Source organism: Thamnophis elegans, chromosome Z, assembly GCF_009769535.1.
Source record: "Thamnophis elegans isolate rThaEle1 chromosome Z, rThaEle1.pri, whole genome shotgun sequence".
In the NCBI taxonomy this organism is placed as follows: Eukaryota; Metazoa; Chordata; class Lepidosauria; order Squamata; family Colubridae; genus Thamnophis; species Thamnophis elegans.
The window spans coordinates 114497706-114517482 of record NC_045558.1 but is presented as its reverse complement, the minus strand read 5'-3'; the positions used below and the strand labels follow the sequence as shown (position 1 = coordinate 114517482).

The 19777-nt window shown below is 37.9% G+C and overlaps 1 protein-coding gene across 1 annotated transcript; it reads left to right on the top strand.

Moving 5' to 3' along the window:
* The first annotated feature begins 589 nt into the window (after positions 1 to 589).
* Positions 590 to 10446, top strand: LOC116521567 (serine protease 27-like). The gene is made up of 6 exons (XM_032236226.1): positions 590 to 641; positions 5853 to 5879; positions 5961 to 6123; positions 6608 to 6879; positions 9105 to 9271; positions 10159 to 10446. The coding sequence occupies exons 1-6, from the start codon at positions 590 to 592 to the stop codon at positions 10444 to 10446; spliced, it is 969 nt and encodes a 322-aa protein (XP_032092117.1).
* Positions 10447 to 19777: the final 9331 nt, after the last annotated feature.

Here is a 19777-nt window from a genome sequence, read left to right as displayed (position 1 = left end):
CGCGGGAAAATTTATGAAAAGGCATGCCTGTCCCGCCATATGCGGGACATCTGGTCACCCTAGCTATGGGTTCTTCCAAACCCAGACAAACCTGTGACAGCCCACCCCTGACTATATCCAGAAGCTCCAATCAGTGGGGTCACTAGGACATGGACAGTCCTAGAAATCTGTAAAGAAACCTTATATGCATGCACTATATTCAAATACAGAATCATTCTTTGGAGATGAACAGTGATATTACACAGTTGCCTTCGTGTATTCCTTCTAACCTCGGTAAATACTTCATTGGCCTTTGATCTATCTGGATCCTTAGAGTCCTACCCCTTTCTTGGAGTAAAACAATTAAAAAGGCTCCACCCTACCCTGGGAAAGTCTTGAAAAAAAATCAATATCAAATACATTATTTAAACAAAAACAGCAATCTGTTTCCTTTAAAATGTTAGGAGGAGTTATACTGGCAGTATAAAGCTTATAAAAGGAGGTCATAGTACAGTGACAATTATTTATATTCTTTTATGCTTCGACTGCTTGTTAACTTTTTCCTTCTTTTATTATTTGACTTAAATCAAAATAGATTCATTAAACAAAGATGGTGAGATTTCTTGGGATTGAAAGTCTGACCCTTCTCTCTCTTCTGATGGGTAAGAGAATATCTTTTCTTTAAGGAACTTATTTTTTTTTCCAAAATAGGTGGGTGTATAAAATACAAAGAGATTCATTCCTCTCATTTACTAGGCACCCATTTTTTTATTTTGAAAAATTAAACATAAACACCAACAGATGATGAGAGAAATCCCCCCTCCCTTTTTTATTTTTACAAAAGGTAAAGTTTAGCCTATTTAATCCAGGGCAGGTTACTAATTTTATTTTACTTGTTTTGATTTTAGAAAGGATCTCTACTTTAAATTAATGCAATTGGCTAAGACCTTAGATCTGATACTAGAGTGATATGAAAATATATTATGTATTTATATACTATTTTAATTGAGACATTTTTTTTAAAAAATAAATCCTTTTATTTTTAAGGAGAGAAATTTATGAAGGCATGCTTATCTTTGGTAAATGTGGATAACAAGAGTATAATAGTTACTTTGACTCAGATTTCAGGGCATTCTTCCAACTCCTGTATCTCTAGCTGAGACTGGCTTTATACAGGACTGTTAAATAGCAGATTTTTAATTAATGTTCCTTTTGTTTACTAAAAAATAATTTGAATTTGTTATTTAGATTCTGAGAAAGGTTTTGTTTTGTTTTACTGGAAATTTTAGAAATATGCTTGGATTTAATATAATTTTCCCAACATTTGGTTTGGTAGGATTTATTCAGCAGTGATTATTCTTGAATCATACATTTGTTGATGGAATATTTCCTGAGGTTAACGCTACAGATGCTTTCTTTCTCTCTTTTAAAAATGAATTTATTATTTATTTATTTAGAAAATATATATTCCGCCTACTTTCACATGGCAACTCAAGACGGCTTACAGGACATAAAAAGACAATATAAAAGAATAAAAATAAATTAAAAAGTAAAATAATAACCCCCGTACACCCAGGTGACAACTTACATTCATACCAGCCATTGAATGGGCTCTATCCCATTAAATGGCTCTATCCCGCTCTAGGTTCCCCAGGCCTGTTGGAAGAACCACGTTTTCAGGGCTTTCCAAAAGAGTGGAGGCCAGTCTAATTTCTGGAGGAATGATATTCCAAAGGGAGGGAGCCACTACAGAGAAGTCCCTTCTTCTTGGTCCTGCCAAATGTACCTCCTTGGGGACAGAACCCACAACATTCCTTGCCTCCCCACTCTAGTGAGTCAGGTAGATGTGACTGGCAGTAGAGGACCTTTCAGATAATCTGGTCCCAAGCCATGGAAATACTTTAAAGGTGACAACAAGTACCTTGAATTGTGCCCATAAGTGAATCGGCAACCAATGCAGCTCCTACAGGAGAGGTGATACATGTGCGCATCAAGGTCTACACAAAACCATGCTCCAATTGTACCAACTGAGGTTTCCAGATGCTTTTCATGGGCAGCCCCATTTAGAGCGCATTGCAATAGTCAAGAAAGGAGGTGGTTAGGGTATGAGTGATCATGAGTAGAGTTTGTTGGTCCAGGAAAGGGCATAAAAAGGGTGCAGTTGTGCAAAGACCTTCCTGGCCTAACTGCTACCTGCTCTTTGAGTTCAGGAAAACCCCAGATTATGCACAAGATTTGTTTTGGGCAGTATCATTCCATCCAAAACCAAAGGTGGCAATTCTCCATGGGCCAAAGAACTTCAAACCCAAAGCCATTCGGTCTTGCCAGGGTTCAGTTTCAACCTATTGGTCCCCATCTAGCTACTTATAAGCTTTCCAGGCACTGCAAGTGGAAGGTCATGGTATCTCACCATGGGCCGAGACATACAGCTGAGTTAAATATACCTTTAGACTGTTTTCCAGATTAATCTAAATAAATATTAAAAATCAGGAGAAAGCAACCCAATGTACTTCTGGACTCTAATCCACATGGTTCCGAACTATAGGAAGTAGAGACAAAAATTATATATCGGCTATCTCTAATATTAGAAGGCATAATTGGAAGGATGGTTTTCATTTGCTTACTGCCATTTCAAAAATGCCTTTTCTGTTGAATGCAATTATTTATTAGATTTGTAACCTCAGAATCAGTATGGTATGCATGATAAGCTATATATGTACCACTCACTCATCATGAAATCTTCAGAACCTAAAGCCTACAAACTTGAAATTTGGCACATATGTTCCTCTTGGCTTCTAGATGCTTGGTAAGAAAGGATTTTTTGAAATGACTATCAGATCATTAGTATTTCTTATACAGTAATTAACATGCTTTGATGCTAAGAAGTTAGACATTCTACTCCCCCACCCCACCTGAAAAGAACTCTGTTCCAACTGCCAGTTGCCTCACATTCCATTACCTCAGTTCAAATTGGCAGATGTTCCACTTCTTCACTCAGGAGCAGTCTGGGGCTCCTTATAGTACTAAATGTCAGTACCACTCCAAAATGTCTATGCTTTCCACCAATGGAACTGCTTCCAGACTCAAGGCAGTGGGAGCGATATTCCCTTATATGTTTCAATCACCGATCACAACTGAGCCAACAGATTGAGTGAACCAGATTTCTTTTGCATTCCCTGATCAGATAGTTTTGTTGCAAAGTGGGTAAAGTATATAGCAATAGCACTTATAGTATACTGCTTCACAGTGCTTTATAGTTCCTCTAAGTGGTTTACCATCTCAGCCTATTTTACCAGCCTTGGAAGGATAGAAGGCTGAATCAACCTTGAGGGTAGTGATATTTGAACTGCCGAATTGTTGGCAGCCAGCAGTCAGCAGAAGTAGCCTGCAGCACTGCATTCTAACCATTGCACTACTACAGCTCTTTACAGTGCAAATAATGGTTGCACTGCAAATTTCACTGAATCCTGAGAGCCTTTAGGAAACCCCTGTGACACAAATCCCTCAAGCCACAACAAGTGAGAATAGACAGGAAGAGAAGAGTTATGAAGCTAGATCTACTATAATAACAATCCTTAATTTCATAAAGATCTCTCTTTACCTCACTGGCCAATGAAAGCATTCTTCCCCTCCTACTCCTCTGCACCCTCCATGCAATATACATTCACGCAAGTGTCTAGGACATATTTCCCTTCTGGGGATATTTTTGTCTCTCTCAAGGTGTTTGGGCCACATGTAGCTTGGAGCCTCAAGTTGTATATTTGTGTTATAGACCCATAGGAGTGGAAGTTAAAAAACACAAGTTCAAATGTTCACTGAGGGGCATTGGAAGGAGAATTATAAGAATATAGCATATAAGTAAAGGAGTAGAAAACTTACATTAATGTAGAAAAGTTTAAAGATAGAAATGCTTAATTGTAAATTCAAAAATACCATGTTTCCCTGAAAATAAGACAGGGTCTTATTTTCTTTTGCCCCCCAAAATAAGCTTTTGGCCTTATTTTCCATGAGGTCTTATTATTTTTGAGGGGCAGGAGGTGGCAAGGATGGTCACCTCATGGCTGCTGCTGTGTTGCAATATTTTTGGGGAGAGCTTATTTTGGGAGGAGGGCTTATTTTAGTGCATGCGCTCAAAAGCCTAATTGGGCTTACTATCTGGGGAGGTGTTATTTGGGGGAAAACCGGGTATGTAAAAAAGAGGATCATTCACATTTTCTGTCTTTCTGTTGATTGCTTTGACTACTGTACTCTAATTATAGTGCATCCAGGATCAGACACTGATTTTCATAGTAAGATGTACTATATTTTGGTTGCAAAAATGTCAAAAATCACTAGACAGTAGCAAAAAAATACAAAGACATTGCTTCTTTGTTGTTGTCTAAAATTTCTCTTGAAATGACACTTCAATTTGTGGTATTCTTACATGGTGCTAATTGGGCACTCTAAACCTTATTATATATGGGCTGTCATCTATTGCTAAAGCTAACATATCATTAGCATACTAAAAAGCAGGGACATCACCTTCCAACAAAAGGCTATGGTTTTCCCAGTTGCAATGTATAGCTATGAAAGCTGGACCATAAGAAATGCTGAGTGCCAAAGAATTGAGGCCTTGCTGGAGGAGACTCCTGCGAATCCCTTGGACTGCAAGGTGATCAAACCAGTCAGTCCTAGAGGAGATCAACCCTGACTGCTCTTTAGAAGTCCAGATCCCAAAGATGAAACTCAAATACTTTGGCCACTTAATGAGAAGGAAGGACTCACTGGAGAAAAGTTTAATGCTGGGAAAGATTGAGGGGAAAAGAAGAAGGAGATGACAGAATGAGGTGGCTGGATGGAGTCACAAAAAGCAGTAGGTGTGAACTTAAATGGACTCCAGAGGATGGTAGAGGACAGGAAGCCCTGTAGGAACATTGTCCATGGGGTCACAATGGGTTCATACATGACTTTGCAACTAACAACAACAACAATTTATCATTCTACTGCTAAGTTTCTTCATTTACAGAGAGAATATTGCATTGGATATTTTATTACATTCGGTTATGGATCAAGCATATATAAGGAATGATCATTTGGGCTATACTTAAAATGGGATAAAATTATTTTTCTATCCTGCCACAGAAGCTCTCTTTTATAGTTTGAAGGACAGGAAGGAATTGATTCACCACCTGGGAAAACAACTGGTTTACTTGTGCTCTTTTGAGGAAAATTAATAGAGATGTGTGATCTGTTGCCATTTAATGTTAAAGTATTCAGACCCTCTTCACTTTTGAAAATTTTGTTATGCTGCAGGCTGATTCTACATTTGCTAAAATTCATTTTTTTCATTAATCTACACTCAGTATCCCATAATGACGAGGTGAAAACAGAATTTTACAAATATCTCATCTACGCTATTTTATTTTATTTATTTTAAATATTTCAATTTGATTTTAAAAAGGAAGAGAATGATAATGTATAGAGGCAATGTTAAAAAAAGTGCTGAAGATGTCTCACTGTTTTTATCTCATACAATCCTCCTGAGTTCTGAAACTCTTTGAATGGTATTGGGTCAAAAGTTCCTTCAGATCTGTATCTTTACCAGAGATAAACGAAGTAGTGATACTTGCTGCACTGAGAATGGCCATTTTTGAATAACACAGCACATTTTTAAAGTTCCAAGTCTCATATATTAATTAATTATGAATGAATGAATGAATGAATGAATAATTCAAAAATGTATCTTTTCATGCCATGATAGACATTCCTGATCTAAAAATGATCCTAATGTAGTATATAACTTCTAGATTATTTATATGCCCTCTTTTGTTTTATCTTTGGCTTTCCTGTTCAATCCATTCACTCTTTTGATATTTATTTTCTTGTTTTCACAGGCATTACAGAGGCCCAGCCACCTCCAGGTGAATAAAATTTTCTATGGATTTCAGCTGCAGGAAACTCAGGATCCAGATACTAATCTGCCTATCTTGCTCTCCCCACAGCTTGTGGCCGATTTATCCCCTCTTCCCGAATAGTAGGAGGTTCAGTCGCTGAGGTGGGTTCATGGCCATGGCAGGCCAGCGTACAGATATTAGAGTCACATCACTGTGGGGGAACCCTCATTGCCTCACGCTGGGTTCTCTCAGCAGCACATTGCTTTGCCAGGTGAGATCACTTTCCAAAGTTCACTCCTTTCATACAAAATCTCACAAGGTTTGATTCTCAGACTTCTGGAACTAATTTAAACTAATTAAACTCTATTCCCTTTACCAAGAGATCTGGCATCCTAGTGATACGTTTCTTCCATTCTTTCATTGAGAAATCATAGATTCAAGCTATTAGCTATTGTTAGCCACTCATGACTCATGTTCTCCAATTTCTAAAGAAGTGAGTTGTCAGTCATACCTTGTCCAGTAGATTCTATCATGTTTTTTTAGAATTCTTTTTTTTTTTGGGGGGGGGGGTAAAGCCCAATCTCCTCACAAGATTTCTTTTCCTGTTTCTCAACCACAATTTAAATTCCTCTTCAACTTTCTCTTAACTGCCTAATTTCAACCTCCTCCTCTTCCTAGCTGAATTTTAAACAATATATCTGTTTTCATTCCCATAATCCTGTTTATGTTATATTAACTATTTTCTCGGTCTACAGTCTCTCAGATCCCTCTTTATTTGCCATTCTTTTGGGATCCTACAATCTCTCCAATCCTGGACCAGAGTCGGTACTAGTAAATGTGAAGCAAATTATCATACACTCCAACTACACTGCGCTCATAAAAGGCCAAGATATTGCGCTAATAGAACTTGAAACCCCTGTGAATTTCACCCAGCATATCCAGCCTGCCTGTTTACCAGGATCTCCCATTGTCTTCCCTCCCAGATTGGGTTGTTGGGTTGCAGGCTGGGGGAACATTGGACCACAAGGTGAGGCTATCTGATATATTTCTATATTATGTGATATATATGTGTGTGTGTATGTATGTATATATATTTGTTATGTTTGTGCTGATAAATAAATAAAGGGAGACTAGTATAGATCTATTTCAAGCTATTTAGCTCTCATCAGCTAGCCATACCCTGGGAATTGAACCTGTGCTGTATATATATATGTTTGTGTGTGTGTGTGTGTGTGTGTGTGTGTGTGTGTAATTTCTTCTATATATCTAAATGTTTATATGTTTTATCCCCCTCTCTCCCCCACTCCCTTTCTCTCTATCCCTCTACACATCTACTCTCTACACATCTACTCTCTATCCATCTAGCTGTCTAATCTAGTTATCTAGCTATCATATATATCTATATGAAGTTCTATCTCTTTTGGTGTTTGTAGCTACTCATGTGTAAGTATGTTCCAAATTATTAGCAGAAATGCATTAGTCCCTGATTTACAATCAAAATTGGGATCAGAAGTTTGATTTTAAACTGTTGTTATTGTAAATCAAGGCACCATGTGACCAGCCTTGATTCTACAACCATTTTTATGATGGTTGTGAACAGTGACGTGCGGTGAGGTTTATGGCTGGTGAGGCAGCAATTTTTTTAGACTTGTGGACTTCAACTCCCAAAATTTCACAGCCAGGCATGCTAAGTTCCAATTTAAAGCGACAGCATTTGTTTTTCTCCTTTGCTAAATAAGTTTCCTTCTTTCTTTTTCTTTTTCTTCTCCCTTCCCCTCCTTCCTCCCACTCTCCCTCCCCCCACCCTCTCTCAAACACACACACACACACACACACACACACACAGAGCTGCACCAGGATTGAGAAAATTTAGGTTTTCCTTGGCCCATGTTAGCAATACCACTAGCAGCATTTTGGCTGGCAGGTGTAAGTAGAAGTGGAAATTCATTCTACTGAAAACATTGTTTTTGCTTATGATTGGATAATTAAATTTTCAGAAGACCCAAAGGCATGGTATTAGAATGTTACATAGTGCATAAACTCAAGAACTGTCTCAATACGCTTCCTCCCTCCTCTCTCAAACACACACACACACACACACACACACACACAAAGTTGCACCAGGAGGATGAAGTTTGAATTCCTCCCCCTCCCTCTGACCCACACATACCTTTTCCAGCTGTTTCAGAGAGGATTTCTACTCTGCTCTTGCCTGCCATCATGAAAAGAAAAAAAAATGTAAAAGGAAAAAGGTGAGAGCTGAGGTCAAGCTAAGCTGGTTGCTGCCAGAGTTACCGTGTGGATGACTCTGCTTAACTGTTTAAAAAAGCCTCTTAAAAACCACCCTCTACAGGAGGCGGCGAGAGAATGATGTGCCTCATCTACGTCAGGAATTTTTCGGCTTTTAACCCTTGCTTAACTCTGTTCGAGTGATCATAAAACGCCAGACTAGATGAGGCACGTCGTTCTCCTGCCGCCTTCTGTAGAGGGCCCCTTTTTAGAGGCTTTTTTAAACAGTTAAGCACTAAGCAGAGTCATCCATGGTGACTCTGGCAGCAACTAGCTCAGCCTGACCTAAGCTCTTGCCTTTTTCCTTTTACATTTTTTTTCTTTTCATGATGACAGTGGTGAGGCTCTGCCTCCCCTGCCTCCCCTGACTGCACGTCCCTGGTTGTGAAGTGAGTCATTTTAGTCATTAAACAAATTATATTTGTTTTTGTCATAAATGTGAACCTATTTCATCCAATGGTGGTCATTTTTTGGTAGATCTTTAAAAAAAAAATGCTTATATTTTAAATACAAGCCAGAAACAAGTTAAGCACAAAATCCTTAATGCACATACACACACAATTAGAACCTTATCCTGCCCCCAACTTCTACTAATTGGCTCTGTTGGAATGGAGCAATATTTTGAGATGGATTTGTGAAGCCTAACATAAAATAATACTTTTTTTGGAGGAAAAACAACAAGTAAAAAGAGAACTAAGTTATCAAAGATTTTAATAATTGTCTGGACAAATGCAAGATAAAATGGGCTTATGCACCTTTAATTGTTGTTTAGAATCTGTGTATTTAAATAATTGTTTAAAGAAGAGCATGATGAATTGTTTAATAGTTTAACTTTGTTTAAATTTCAGCAATAAATGTATTGACAAACTGTTCAGTGTGCTAAAATTCATTCTTTTACATAGATGTTCTACTTTCTTCTTTGATGCAATCTGAAGAAATATATTTATTTTTTCTTTTTCTCAGTCCCACTTCCTGAACCTGAGCTTTTGCAGGAAGTGCTTCTTCCCCTTATTGACAGGGCTACCTGTGAGACTCTTTACAGTGACTACAAAGAGCCTGGGATAGTGGAAGTAATAAAATATGACATGATATGTGCAGGCTACATGGAAGGAGGGAAGGATGCTTGCCAGGTAATAATCATTTGTATGCATGTGCCTTTGAGTCATTGTTGACTTCTGTTGATTGCCTGGAAAAGTCTCTTTTCTTGGACAGATTTTGTGGGAGGGCTTGCCCTTGCCTTCTTCCTAGGGATAAGAGGGAATGACTTGACCAAGACTATCCAACTGGTTTTGTGCCTAGAATGGGCTAAAATTCAGTGTTTCTTTGTTTGTAGGCCCAGTCACCTAACCACTATAGAATCTAACATTCTTTTTTATTCATTTTAAGCATATTGCATTTTTTATCACAACAATACATATAGGTGAAGGGAAAGGTAAATGAATCCCTGCAGATTTTACTCAGATAGTCATTGCCAACTATCAGGGTGCGGTGTTCAGCTCTCTTTCAAGAACATTGAGCCAGCACTGCCCAAATACATTTCCATGGTCATGTAGCCATCATCTTATAGAGCACTGTTATCTTTCCACCAAAGTGCTACTTATTTTTCTACTTGCATTTGATTGATTTCAAACTGCTAGGTTGACAGGAGCTGGAGTGAGGACAGGAACTCACCATACCATGTGCAGCTCAGGTCTTGAACCTGAGCTGCTAGCTTTCCAAGCAACAAGGTGCTGATTGGTCTGAAGATGGGGACAGTAAAATTGCTACCATAGGAATGAGAATCTCTGCCCTTCTAGTATATATGGAATACAATATATATTGAATCCACTCATCATTTTCTTTTCTTGGAATCCAGAGCACTTTGCCCCATCTAGACTGTCTTGATCAAAGCCTTTGGGTAGTGTGATATGATCATATATGTAAGGTTGAAGTAAGACTCACCTATCAGTCATATATAAGAACCTGACAGTAGATGTTATATTCTTGGAGATTAATGTTTTATTCCTTTATTTTACAGGGGGATTCAGGGGGACCATTGCTTTGTCCATGGAATGGAGATTGGGTTTTGGCTGGTGTAGTGAGCTGGGGAGATGTTTGTGCTGCTCCCAAACGTCCTGGTATTTATATTCGGGTTAGTGCCCACACCAGCTGGATTTTGAGACATGCTCCAGAAGTAAAATCTAGTTTCATTAATGCCCTAAACCTAACTACCCCTTGCAATGGATGTTCCTTGGTTGCTTTTGCTAATATAGCTATGCTTCTTTCATTAATTAACAATATTATAACTATTATTTTTATATATTAACAAAACTTGGTAGAACATGTCTGAATTTGTCTAGATTGCATGCTGCAGTTTTTGGGAACTGACCTTTCTCAAATCTGTATGACTGCTTGAAGTGGGGGGAAAAATGAAGCTTTGATTTTGGGTTTTACCAATTAGATCGATAGATTCTTTATAGAAACGTCTAGTTTATATTATTATAAAAAATCAAAAAGTTATGGCTTGATGTTAATGCCTTATTTTACTGCAACAGAGAGAATCAGAAGTCAACATTTCTTTTTCTTTTTCCTAACCCTTCCTCACTTTTCTTATCTCCCTTCCTTCTCACTGCTTTCCTATTTACTTTCGTATTTTGTATCTTATTGTGATCACCCAAAGCAAGTCACAGAGGCAACACAGTCAGCTGATAGTTCAAACTCCTCTTTATTGCTCCAACTTTCCCCCAAACGCTCCCACGTTTGCAGCAAGTCCTGGAGCAAAGCACTCACACACACACCTCCAGCTCCCTCTGGCTGCAAGCAGCCCAGCAAAATGCTGTTAGCATAATGGCTTCAAGGAAATAAGTCCAATGAGGCAAGAGAACAAAGCAATGAGTCCATGAAGCAAAAGAGCAAGACAGTGAGTTCACGAAGCAAAGAAGCAAGCAATGAGTCCACAAAGCAAAGGAACAAGGCAATGAGAAGGCAAGAAGTCCAATGAAATCCAGATGTTCGCAATGGCACACAAAACTCCATGAATTCAGTGCTTGTTCCTGAAAAGCATCCCTCCCCACAGTGTCTCCTTAAGTCTCAGGGACCAGGTGTGCCTTATGAAGAGGGGTGGGGTGCTCTCCTCCTGAATCATCAGATTGGTCTGCATTGTCCCCACCTCTTCTCCCCTCTCCATGCTCAGGGATCAGGAGGATGCATTCCTTGCTCATAACCTGAGTTATGAGTTCCGTCGCTTCTCATTTCTACTGCCTGCCCTCTCTTCCCCACTCTCTTGATCATCCTGTTCCTCCCTGTTGGCAAGCTGTGCCAAGCCCAAGGGACCAGGCACTGCCTCCTCAACCTCCACCGGTTCCAGTTCCATCTCATCCTCCTCCATGGACTTAGGCTCCAACGGGGCCATGACAATTATAACTCAATAAAAATGTTAAATACAAATATGTATGACAAAGCTCCGCTATATGGTACTCATTTGATCTAATTTTTCTTGTTTCTTCCTCCTCCATTTCCTCTTCTCTTATTCATTTAAATAACATTAAAGAATCATAACATGATAAGTCCCAGGAACCTATTTTAAATATTTCTCCATATTTATCATTTTTTCAGAGTTATAACAATGTAAATTTATATCACTTTTTCAGGAATGGCAAGCATACTTTAGTGAGTCCCACAGAGGCCTCACTAAAATAACCTGAAATTTCACAGAAAGTTAAATCTATACCAATGTTTCCCAACTTTTCTGGGTTGGCCATCTGGCATGGGGAGGAAGGAGGAAGAAGGAATGGTTTTGTGTGAGGGGCAGGTGCATGTGCACATGCACAGCTTCATCTGTGTGACTGGCGAATGTGCACACATGCCACCTGCACGAATGGAACTACAAATGTTGATAGTGGGCTGCAGCCTACAGATTGGGGACCCTGATGTGCTAGGTTGTTTGTCTAGATGTGCTATGTTATACTTTGAATTTGAAAATACACACAAAAAGACATTTCTGTGAAATTCAGTGTGCAAATATTTTACGATTTAATTACGAGCATATGAAACAAAGTTTTTCCCTATTTTCTTCATAGTGCTTATAATACTGGGTTGTTATAGGAGTTGAAGATAGACTAAAGGAATGACGCGATAATGAAATATAACAACTACAAGATAAATAAGCCTCCTTCGCTGAAAGTGTTCTGTTGACAAAATAGCTGCTATCAATACTGGTATATTTTTCCAGCTTCTCCTCATAGAAGATCATGGAATAGGAATGTAACTCTGCATTACTCAGAGAGAGTACTATTCAGTTTTGAAAGAAATTAAAGCTACTCTGTGCAAGGAAGTACAAAAATGTCAACTTCTTGTTCATTTTCTCATGCTTTGTATGAAAATGTCCCAAAGTTGTTCTTTTAAACTTGATTTCTGAATCCCATTGGAAACCCTTCAATGAACATTTCAGTTTCTGACTCTTCTGAAGAGTGTTTCAGAAAAATATTCTTCTCTGTTTTTTTCATTGGTGAAGTGAATAAAAATATTGGCTTCTTCTGGAGAAGGAGTCTAGGTGGGAAATATTATAAGGAGAACCTCTGAAATATTTTACCGATGGCATCTACCACCAGTCAGGTTGGCTAAGATGTTCTTAAACCGATCACCGGAGTGCTGGAGATGTGGGTTTAAGCAGGGAACATTCTACCACATGTGATGGACCTGTCCTAAGGTCAGGAAATATTGGCATAAGATAAGAAAGTGGCTGAAAGAGATCACTAAACAAAGGATAGATTGAAGCCAGAACTGTTTCTCCTGGTTATCTCTGATGGGAAAATGGAGAAAAAATTACAATGCATAACATTAAATATTCTAACTGCAAGTAGAATCATTTTAGCACAGAATTTGGAGCAAACATTAATCCTCCATACCCTACTATAAGAGGGAAAATGTATGAATGTGCAGATATGAATGGACTGTCTATGGAAATTAAGGAGAGGAAAGAAACCAAGTACTATCGCATTTGGAATAGACGGCATTCCTGGCTTGAGAATAAACATAAAATTTAGGGCATAAAATGTTGAAGTATAATATATAGAATGTAAAAGGTATAAGAAATATATGATATTGATTTGATGTTGTTATAACTTAAATATTTACTTATGTGTTGTTTATGTCTTATTGTTTTGTATTCCCCTCCCCATAAATTGTAAGCCGCCCTGAGTCCCCTCAGGGAAAAGGGCGGCCTATAAATAATAAACAAATCAAATAAACAAATCAAATCAAAATAACTTAGAATAGTGAAATTGAGATAGAATTTTTGTATGAAGGATTGTTATGAAAGATATTGATACCAATATGGAAAAGCTGTTATAAGCGTAAATCTGTCTTTTGTGTCTTGTATTTTAAATGTAGGAAAATTCAATAAATAATATTTTATTTAAAATAAATATTGTCTCCTTCTGGACTATATTACATGACAATTAAAAGAAGTTTAATTTTAACTTCCATATATTTTTTCATAATTGATATATAGTTGAAATGACTAGTGGTTCATATTTTTATTCTCTTATTTTTCCTGTTATTAGTGATGTTCTTTTGTTTTTTATTTTTGTTTATATATATATATATATATATATATATATATATATATATATATATATATATATATATATATATATACATACACACACACACACACACATATATACATATATATATATATATATATATATATATATATATATATATATATATATATATATTAGTTTTTAAAATATTTTTTTCAAAAATGAAATAAAATTTAAAATAATACTTACTGACATTTCATCCCAAGGTCTTCAAAATTCATCTCCTATTTTCCAACAAAGTTAAAGACAAAACTTCTGTTTGTATCAGGGATGGGTTTCAACCGGTTCGCGGCGGTCCCTGTGAACCGGTTGGTTGGCGAACCCGGAAGTAAGTAACTTCCGGGAACGGCGAAGGGCCCGCTCGCCCGCCCGCGGTCCTTACCCGGTTTTGACGAGTTCTGCGCTTCCACGCATGCGCAGGACGCATACAGCGCCTGCGCGATCCTCCAGGAGCAGCTGGAGCATCGCGCAGATGCTAGTACGCATGTGTGCACCGCGCGCATGCATGAGGACGCTGCCAGCCTTGTTCCAACTGAACCGGTTGGAACGGGGCGAGAAACCCACCCCTGGTTTGTATCTAACAAACATGCTCCTTTCTGCAGTTCCTTGGGGATTCCTCAACTTTATTTTCAGGCATTCTTCTTTTGCTCTTTTTTTTTTCATATTGGATTACTATAAATCACTGTAGATGAGGCTGCTTTCCAGAGTATCTGGAAGCTTCATCTGGTAAATAATGAAACAGTATACTATGTAAATAGTATAAGACAAACATATATACTATTAAACAGGAAACAGTTATAGCCAACATTAGGTGTACATACTGAATACAATAAAATATAAACAAGGCAAATACTAAAGAAAACCAACTGAACAAAAGAATTTGGAGCCTCCTATTTTTGTCAACAACCTTCTTGTGTTGAAATTTTTCTAATAATGACTCATCTGCTGCTACATCCATTGCCAATCTCAAATCAAAACTATTATGGTATTATTGAAATTAGTATTGTACACTTACTTATTTGCAGTATATCCTAACAAATCTGAACTAAAAATTACAAGTGGAATTTACATAATGATATACAACCAATTTTGTTGTATTTAAGTACAATGACAATAAAGATTATACTTCTATCCAATAATTAAACTATTCTAGTTTTTATTACAATATTATATTCTTATTATTTTTATTTTTCTATAGTGTCTATTGCATCTCTCTTTTTTCTCTATTTATATTATCTATCCATCTATATTGTATAATATATATTTTGTTAGATAATCTGCTTCCTTGTTTGATAAGAAATTCTGGAATCCTCAAAAGCTCTGAAAATACATACAGGTAGTGACTACCTTACTTAGAAATCTTTTGAATTGATGAAAATTAACTTTCTGATCAATCCTCACATTTATAATCTTTGCAGATTATGGTGGCTGTGGAAATTTTTTTCCATTTTAGCCTCCAGCATTGGATTGCTAGGTTGTATTCTCCGTGCCCCCAATGTTTCATTTTGATATTGAGACCTGAACAAAATACTAAGAAATAATTAATTTGAAAAAAACTGATGGTAAGAAAAAATGCACATTTTAAAGTATTTATTATATATTCTCTTGTAACAATATTGCCTTCATTTAACTGTACTTCTCAAAGTATAATATTAAATTTTATTTTGCCCCATCAATCCAAAATGTGTATGGGGAAAAACCACAATATTTTTCACCAAGTTAGTTATTTTTCCTATAAAAACTTTAGGTCAAATTCTATCTTTTCTCTGGTATGACTCTCTGAATCCTCTCATGGACAGATCTACCAGTATATAATCAGAGTTTTCACTTGTTATGAGAACTAAGTTAGCTACCCTAACTAAGTTTGGATTCCTAAGCATAAGAAGAAGCACTTTAACAACCTTGCTGTTATAAATCAGGGGTGGGTTCCAGCAGTCACCACTGCCAGTTCACTCGTGGCCATGCGTGCATACATGCACAGTACACTAAAAATTGTTCTGTACATGAACATAAGCAGAAAACAAGGTGGTAGAGCCTATGGCGCCGCCTGGAGAACCAGTTTGGGGACATGGTAGGTCTGGGTCACTCCCAATTCTAGCAACCCATGCCACCAAACCACTACCGGTTCAGCTGAACCAGTCCAAACCGGTAGGAAACCACCACTGTTATAAATGGAGCCTAGTGTCTTCAAATGCTTTGTCTTCAGTGAATAAGAGTAAGACTTGCATTGGACGATAAGATATCCCCAAGAAGCAGAACTGCCTTCTTCCATGTAGCTCCCATCATACCTCATGATAAGAGCATCTTTTGCAGGCCTTTCCTCCAGGATCAATGGGGGAGGGGAAAATTTATCTGGTAAATGTGGTGTTATTCACATTTATGTAAATATTACATCCTATTGGAATTTTATATAGTCCATAATGAATTGAGGAAGTTTAAAAGTGGTATAAACAATTAGGGCTGCCATACCAGTGATGGTCCTTAGCAGTAGTGAGACCATTAAACACATAAGCCATTGTATTTTGCACCAGATAATCAATCATGAAATCACCTCTTGGTAGATGGTGCAAACATATCCTCAATCTATCTGTGCAGTTTAAAATATTTGCTTCTTTGTCGTTGCTTCTTTAATGCTTAACAATTGAAAATGGAGTGTGTCTTCTTATTCTATCCCTCCTCAATAAATTCAGAAATTTTTCATAAAGGCTTTTTGAAAGTTTAAGGCTTTAAACTGTTCCTTTTTTAAAAAAAATCTAGAATCAACTTGTTTATTCGGTATCCTGTTCACCAAGTGAAAAAGTTTTCAGTGTTGTAACAAAAGCTGGTTTTGCTCATTTGTGAAGATAATAGTAGCATACATTTTCTAACTATATGAAACTGATTCCATATTTCAGATATTAATGATTGCTACAACTGGAAAATATCCAAGCAAGAGCCAGGATATCTGTATTCCTAAGACCTTCACCTACTTATCTTATGATGGATATTTGGGGATCAGTTTAGCTTTTCTTGCCCTTTTATTTTCTTTGATAACAGCTTTGATGGTTGGAGCATTTATAAAACAGTACAACACTCCCATTATCAAAGCCAATAATCGGAACCTCACCTACAGTCTCCTTTTCTCTCTTCTGTTGTGTTTTCTTAGTGCACTGCTATTCATTGGCTTCCCCCAGAAGGTGACATGTCTTCTCCGACAAGTTACTTTTGGCGTTGTGTTTTCAGTGGCTCTTCTGTGTGTACTGGCCAAAACTATCACTGTGATTTTGGCATTCATGGCCACAAAGCCAGGATCTAGGTTGAGAAAGTTGGTGGGAAGGAGACTGGCCAATTATATTGTAATTTCCTGTTCTCTCATTCAAATACTCATCTGTGCCATGTGGTTAATAAACTCCCCTCCATTCCCAAATGCTGACATACATTCAATGTCTAAAAAAATAGTATTGAAATGTAATGAAGGGTCTGTACTCATGTTTCACTCTATGTTGGGCTACCTGGGCTTCTTGGCTTTTGCCTGTTTTACTGTGACTTTTTTTGCCAGGAAGTTACCTGATAGTTTCAATGAAGCAAAGTTCATCACTTTCAGCATGTTGGTTTTCTGTAGTGTTTGGTTAGCCTTTGTTCCTTCCTATATGAGCTCCAAGGGAAAATACTCAGTAGCTATGGAGACATTTTCTATTTTATCTTCCAGTGCTGGAATGCTGGGTTGCATTTTTCTCCCCAAATTTTACATTATTGTTCTGAGGCCTCAAATGAACCATAGGGGACTGCTAAGAAGAATATGAAAGAAAGATTTAATGTTAGAAATACAATTTTCATTCTGAAGAGTTCTCAATTTATAGGCAGGTTCTGGACAGAATGCAATACAAAAATATGAAACCAAAATAAATGTTAAACATAATGAACAATCAATTTACAGCATTAGGCACTCTTTGTGCCTAAGGACCATCAGCTCTTTCCCAGTCCTCTGGTAGTTTCCTGGTGTTCCAGGATCTCTGAAAGATATAATTCAGTGGTTCTGAGATCTTGTCTGCCAGTTCCTTCAGAACTCTGGGGTACAATTCACCTGGTCCTGGTGATTTGAACTTGTTTAGGGTAGACAGGTGCTCACTTATCATTTTCTTCCCTATTTCAATTTGTGTTCCTAATCTGATTTTTGTGGTGCTGTTTTTGATAGGTTGGACTGTTTTATCCCTTTGTGTAAAGACAGCTGCAAAACATGAGTTAAATAGTTCTGCTTTCTCCCGGTTGCTTGTCACCTTCTTGCCACTTTCTCCTAGCAATGGACTAATTGTTTCCTTAACCCTTTTCTTGTTTTTAACATGTTGGAAGAAGCTTTTTTTGTTAATTTTTACTTTTGTGGCAAGCCTTTCTTCATTGTGAGCCTTAGCTTTCCTCACTTCATCTTTACAGGCTCAGGCTATTTGCTGCAGTGACGTGCGGTGAGGTTTATGGCTGGTGAGGCAAGCGGGCAAAAGCCGCTCTATGTCGGACACAGTGGCAAGGAGTTCGAACGCCCTGCCACTGTGTCCGACAGAGGATGCCCCGCCGCTGTGTCCACCATAGACTCCCGCGTTCTACCATAGACTCCCGCATCCCACTCGGACGGAGCCGGGACACCCAAGCTCCTCGCGGTGGCGGCAGGGGCCATCTGAGTGGCCATGATCCCCCTCCCCAGCCAGCCAGCCTACCCACCCCCCACCTGACCTACTCCCCATCTGGCCAGCTGGCTGGCACAAGGCCTTACAGCTGTTGTCCTTCTCCTCCTCCTCCTCCTCCTCCCTGCTCAAGCGGTGGTGGGCTCTGCGGTTCAACGGGGTCTCATTCCTCCCCTGGCATGGCAAGCTCCAGAGGGCTGGATATGGATGTGAGGGGCCTGGCACTATTAGATACAACAATCTTCTAAAGTTTGAGGATTATAGTAAAAGAAGATCCATAGTTATATAATGGATAACCATTACATTGGAATAGAGTAGAAGGGGAAAGTGCTACCTTAAAAAGGAAAATTTTATGTATGTCTAGAAAAATTTCCTAGAATTTAGGATATTTCAAATCTTACTCCCTAGATTTCTGCAAAGCATGTTTGAAATTAGAGAATTCCTGTGATGAAATGCATTAATTTTCAGCTGCAAATTCAAATCTTAATATAGGTAATTTTCAATTTATGACTGCAATTGAGCCAAACATTTATGTTGGTATCATAAGTGAAACATTTGCTAAGTGAGTTTTACCCCATTTTACTTCTTTTCTTGCCTACTGTTCAGTGAATAATTGCAATTGTTAAGTTAGTAACATAGGTGTTGAGTGAATCTGGCTTCCCCATTGACTCCGCTTCTCAGAAGGTTGCAAAACTAGATCACATGACCCTTTGACACTGTAACCATCATAAATATGAACCAGTTGCCAACCATTTGAATTTTGATCACGTGACCATGCAATGGTCATAGGTGTAAGAAATGATCATCAGTGACTTTTTTCAGTGCTGTTGTAACTTTGAACAGTTACTAAATGAACTGTTGCAAGTCAAGGAATACATGTACAGTTGGTTACCTTCCTTTGTTTTTGGACTGTTCATAGAAAAATGATTTCTTTCTCAAGAGGTTACAATTAAAAAAAATTGTTCAGACATGACAAACATGTTTTCTTTAGCAATTCTTTAAGGAATTCTAGCTTTGAAAATGACAGCAATTCCCTTTTCCATATAATATATTTGCAATTAGCTAATCTGGCACAGCAGTGTGTTGATGAACAGCAGTTAGGCGGAGTATTTCATTAGAGAATTATGGCATAAATACAACGCCTATTCTAGTATTTGAAGGAGTGATAAGGAGAAGAGACACACACACATGTATTACTTTGGCCCCTAATATTTAGAGATTTAAGCCGATCAGAGGGATTTGTAAACTTCTACAATAATTCACAAAAAAAAAAAATCACAAAGTATTCCAGTGACCATGGCTAAATAGAAAAAAGAAAATTTTCAGGAAGACATTTTCCTAATTTAAGTTTAGGATGTCAGAAACAGGGTTAGTGCTGTTAATCCTTTTGTCATAT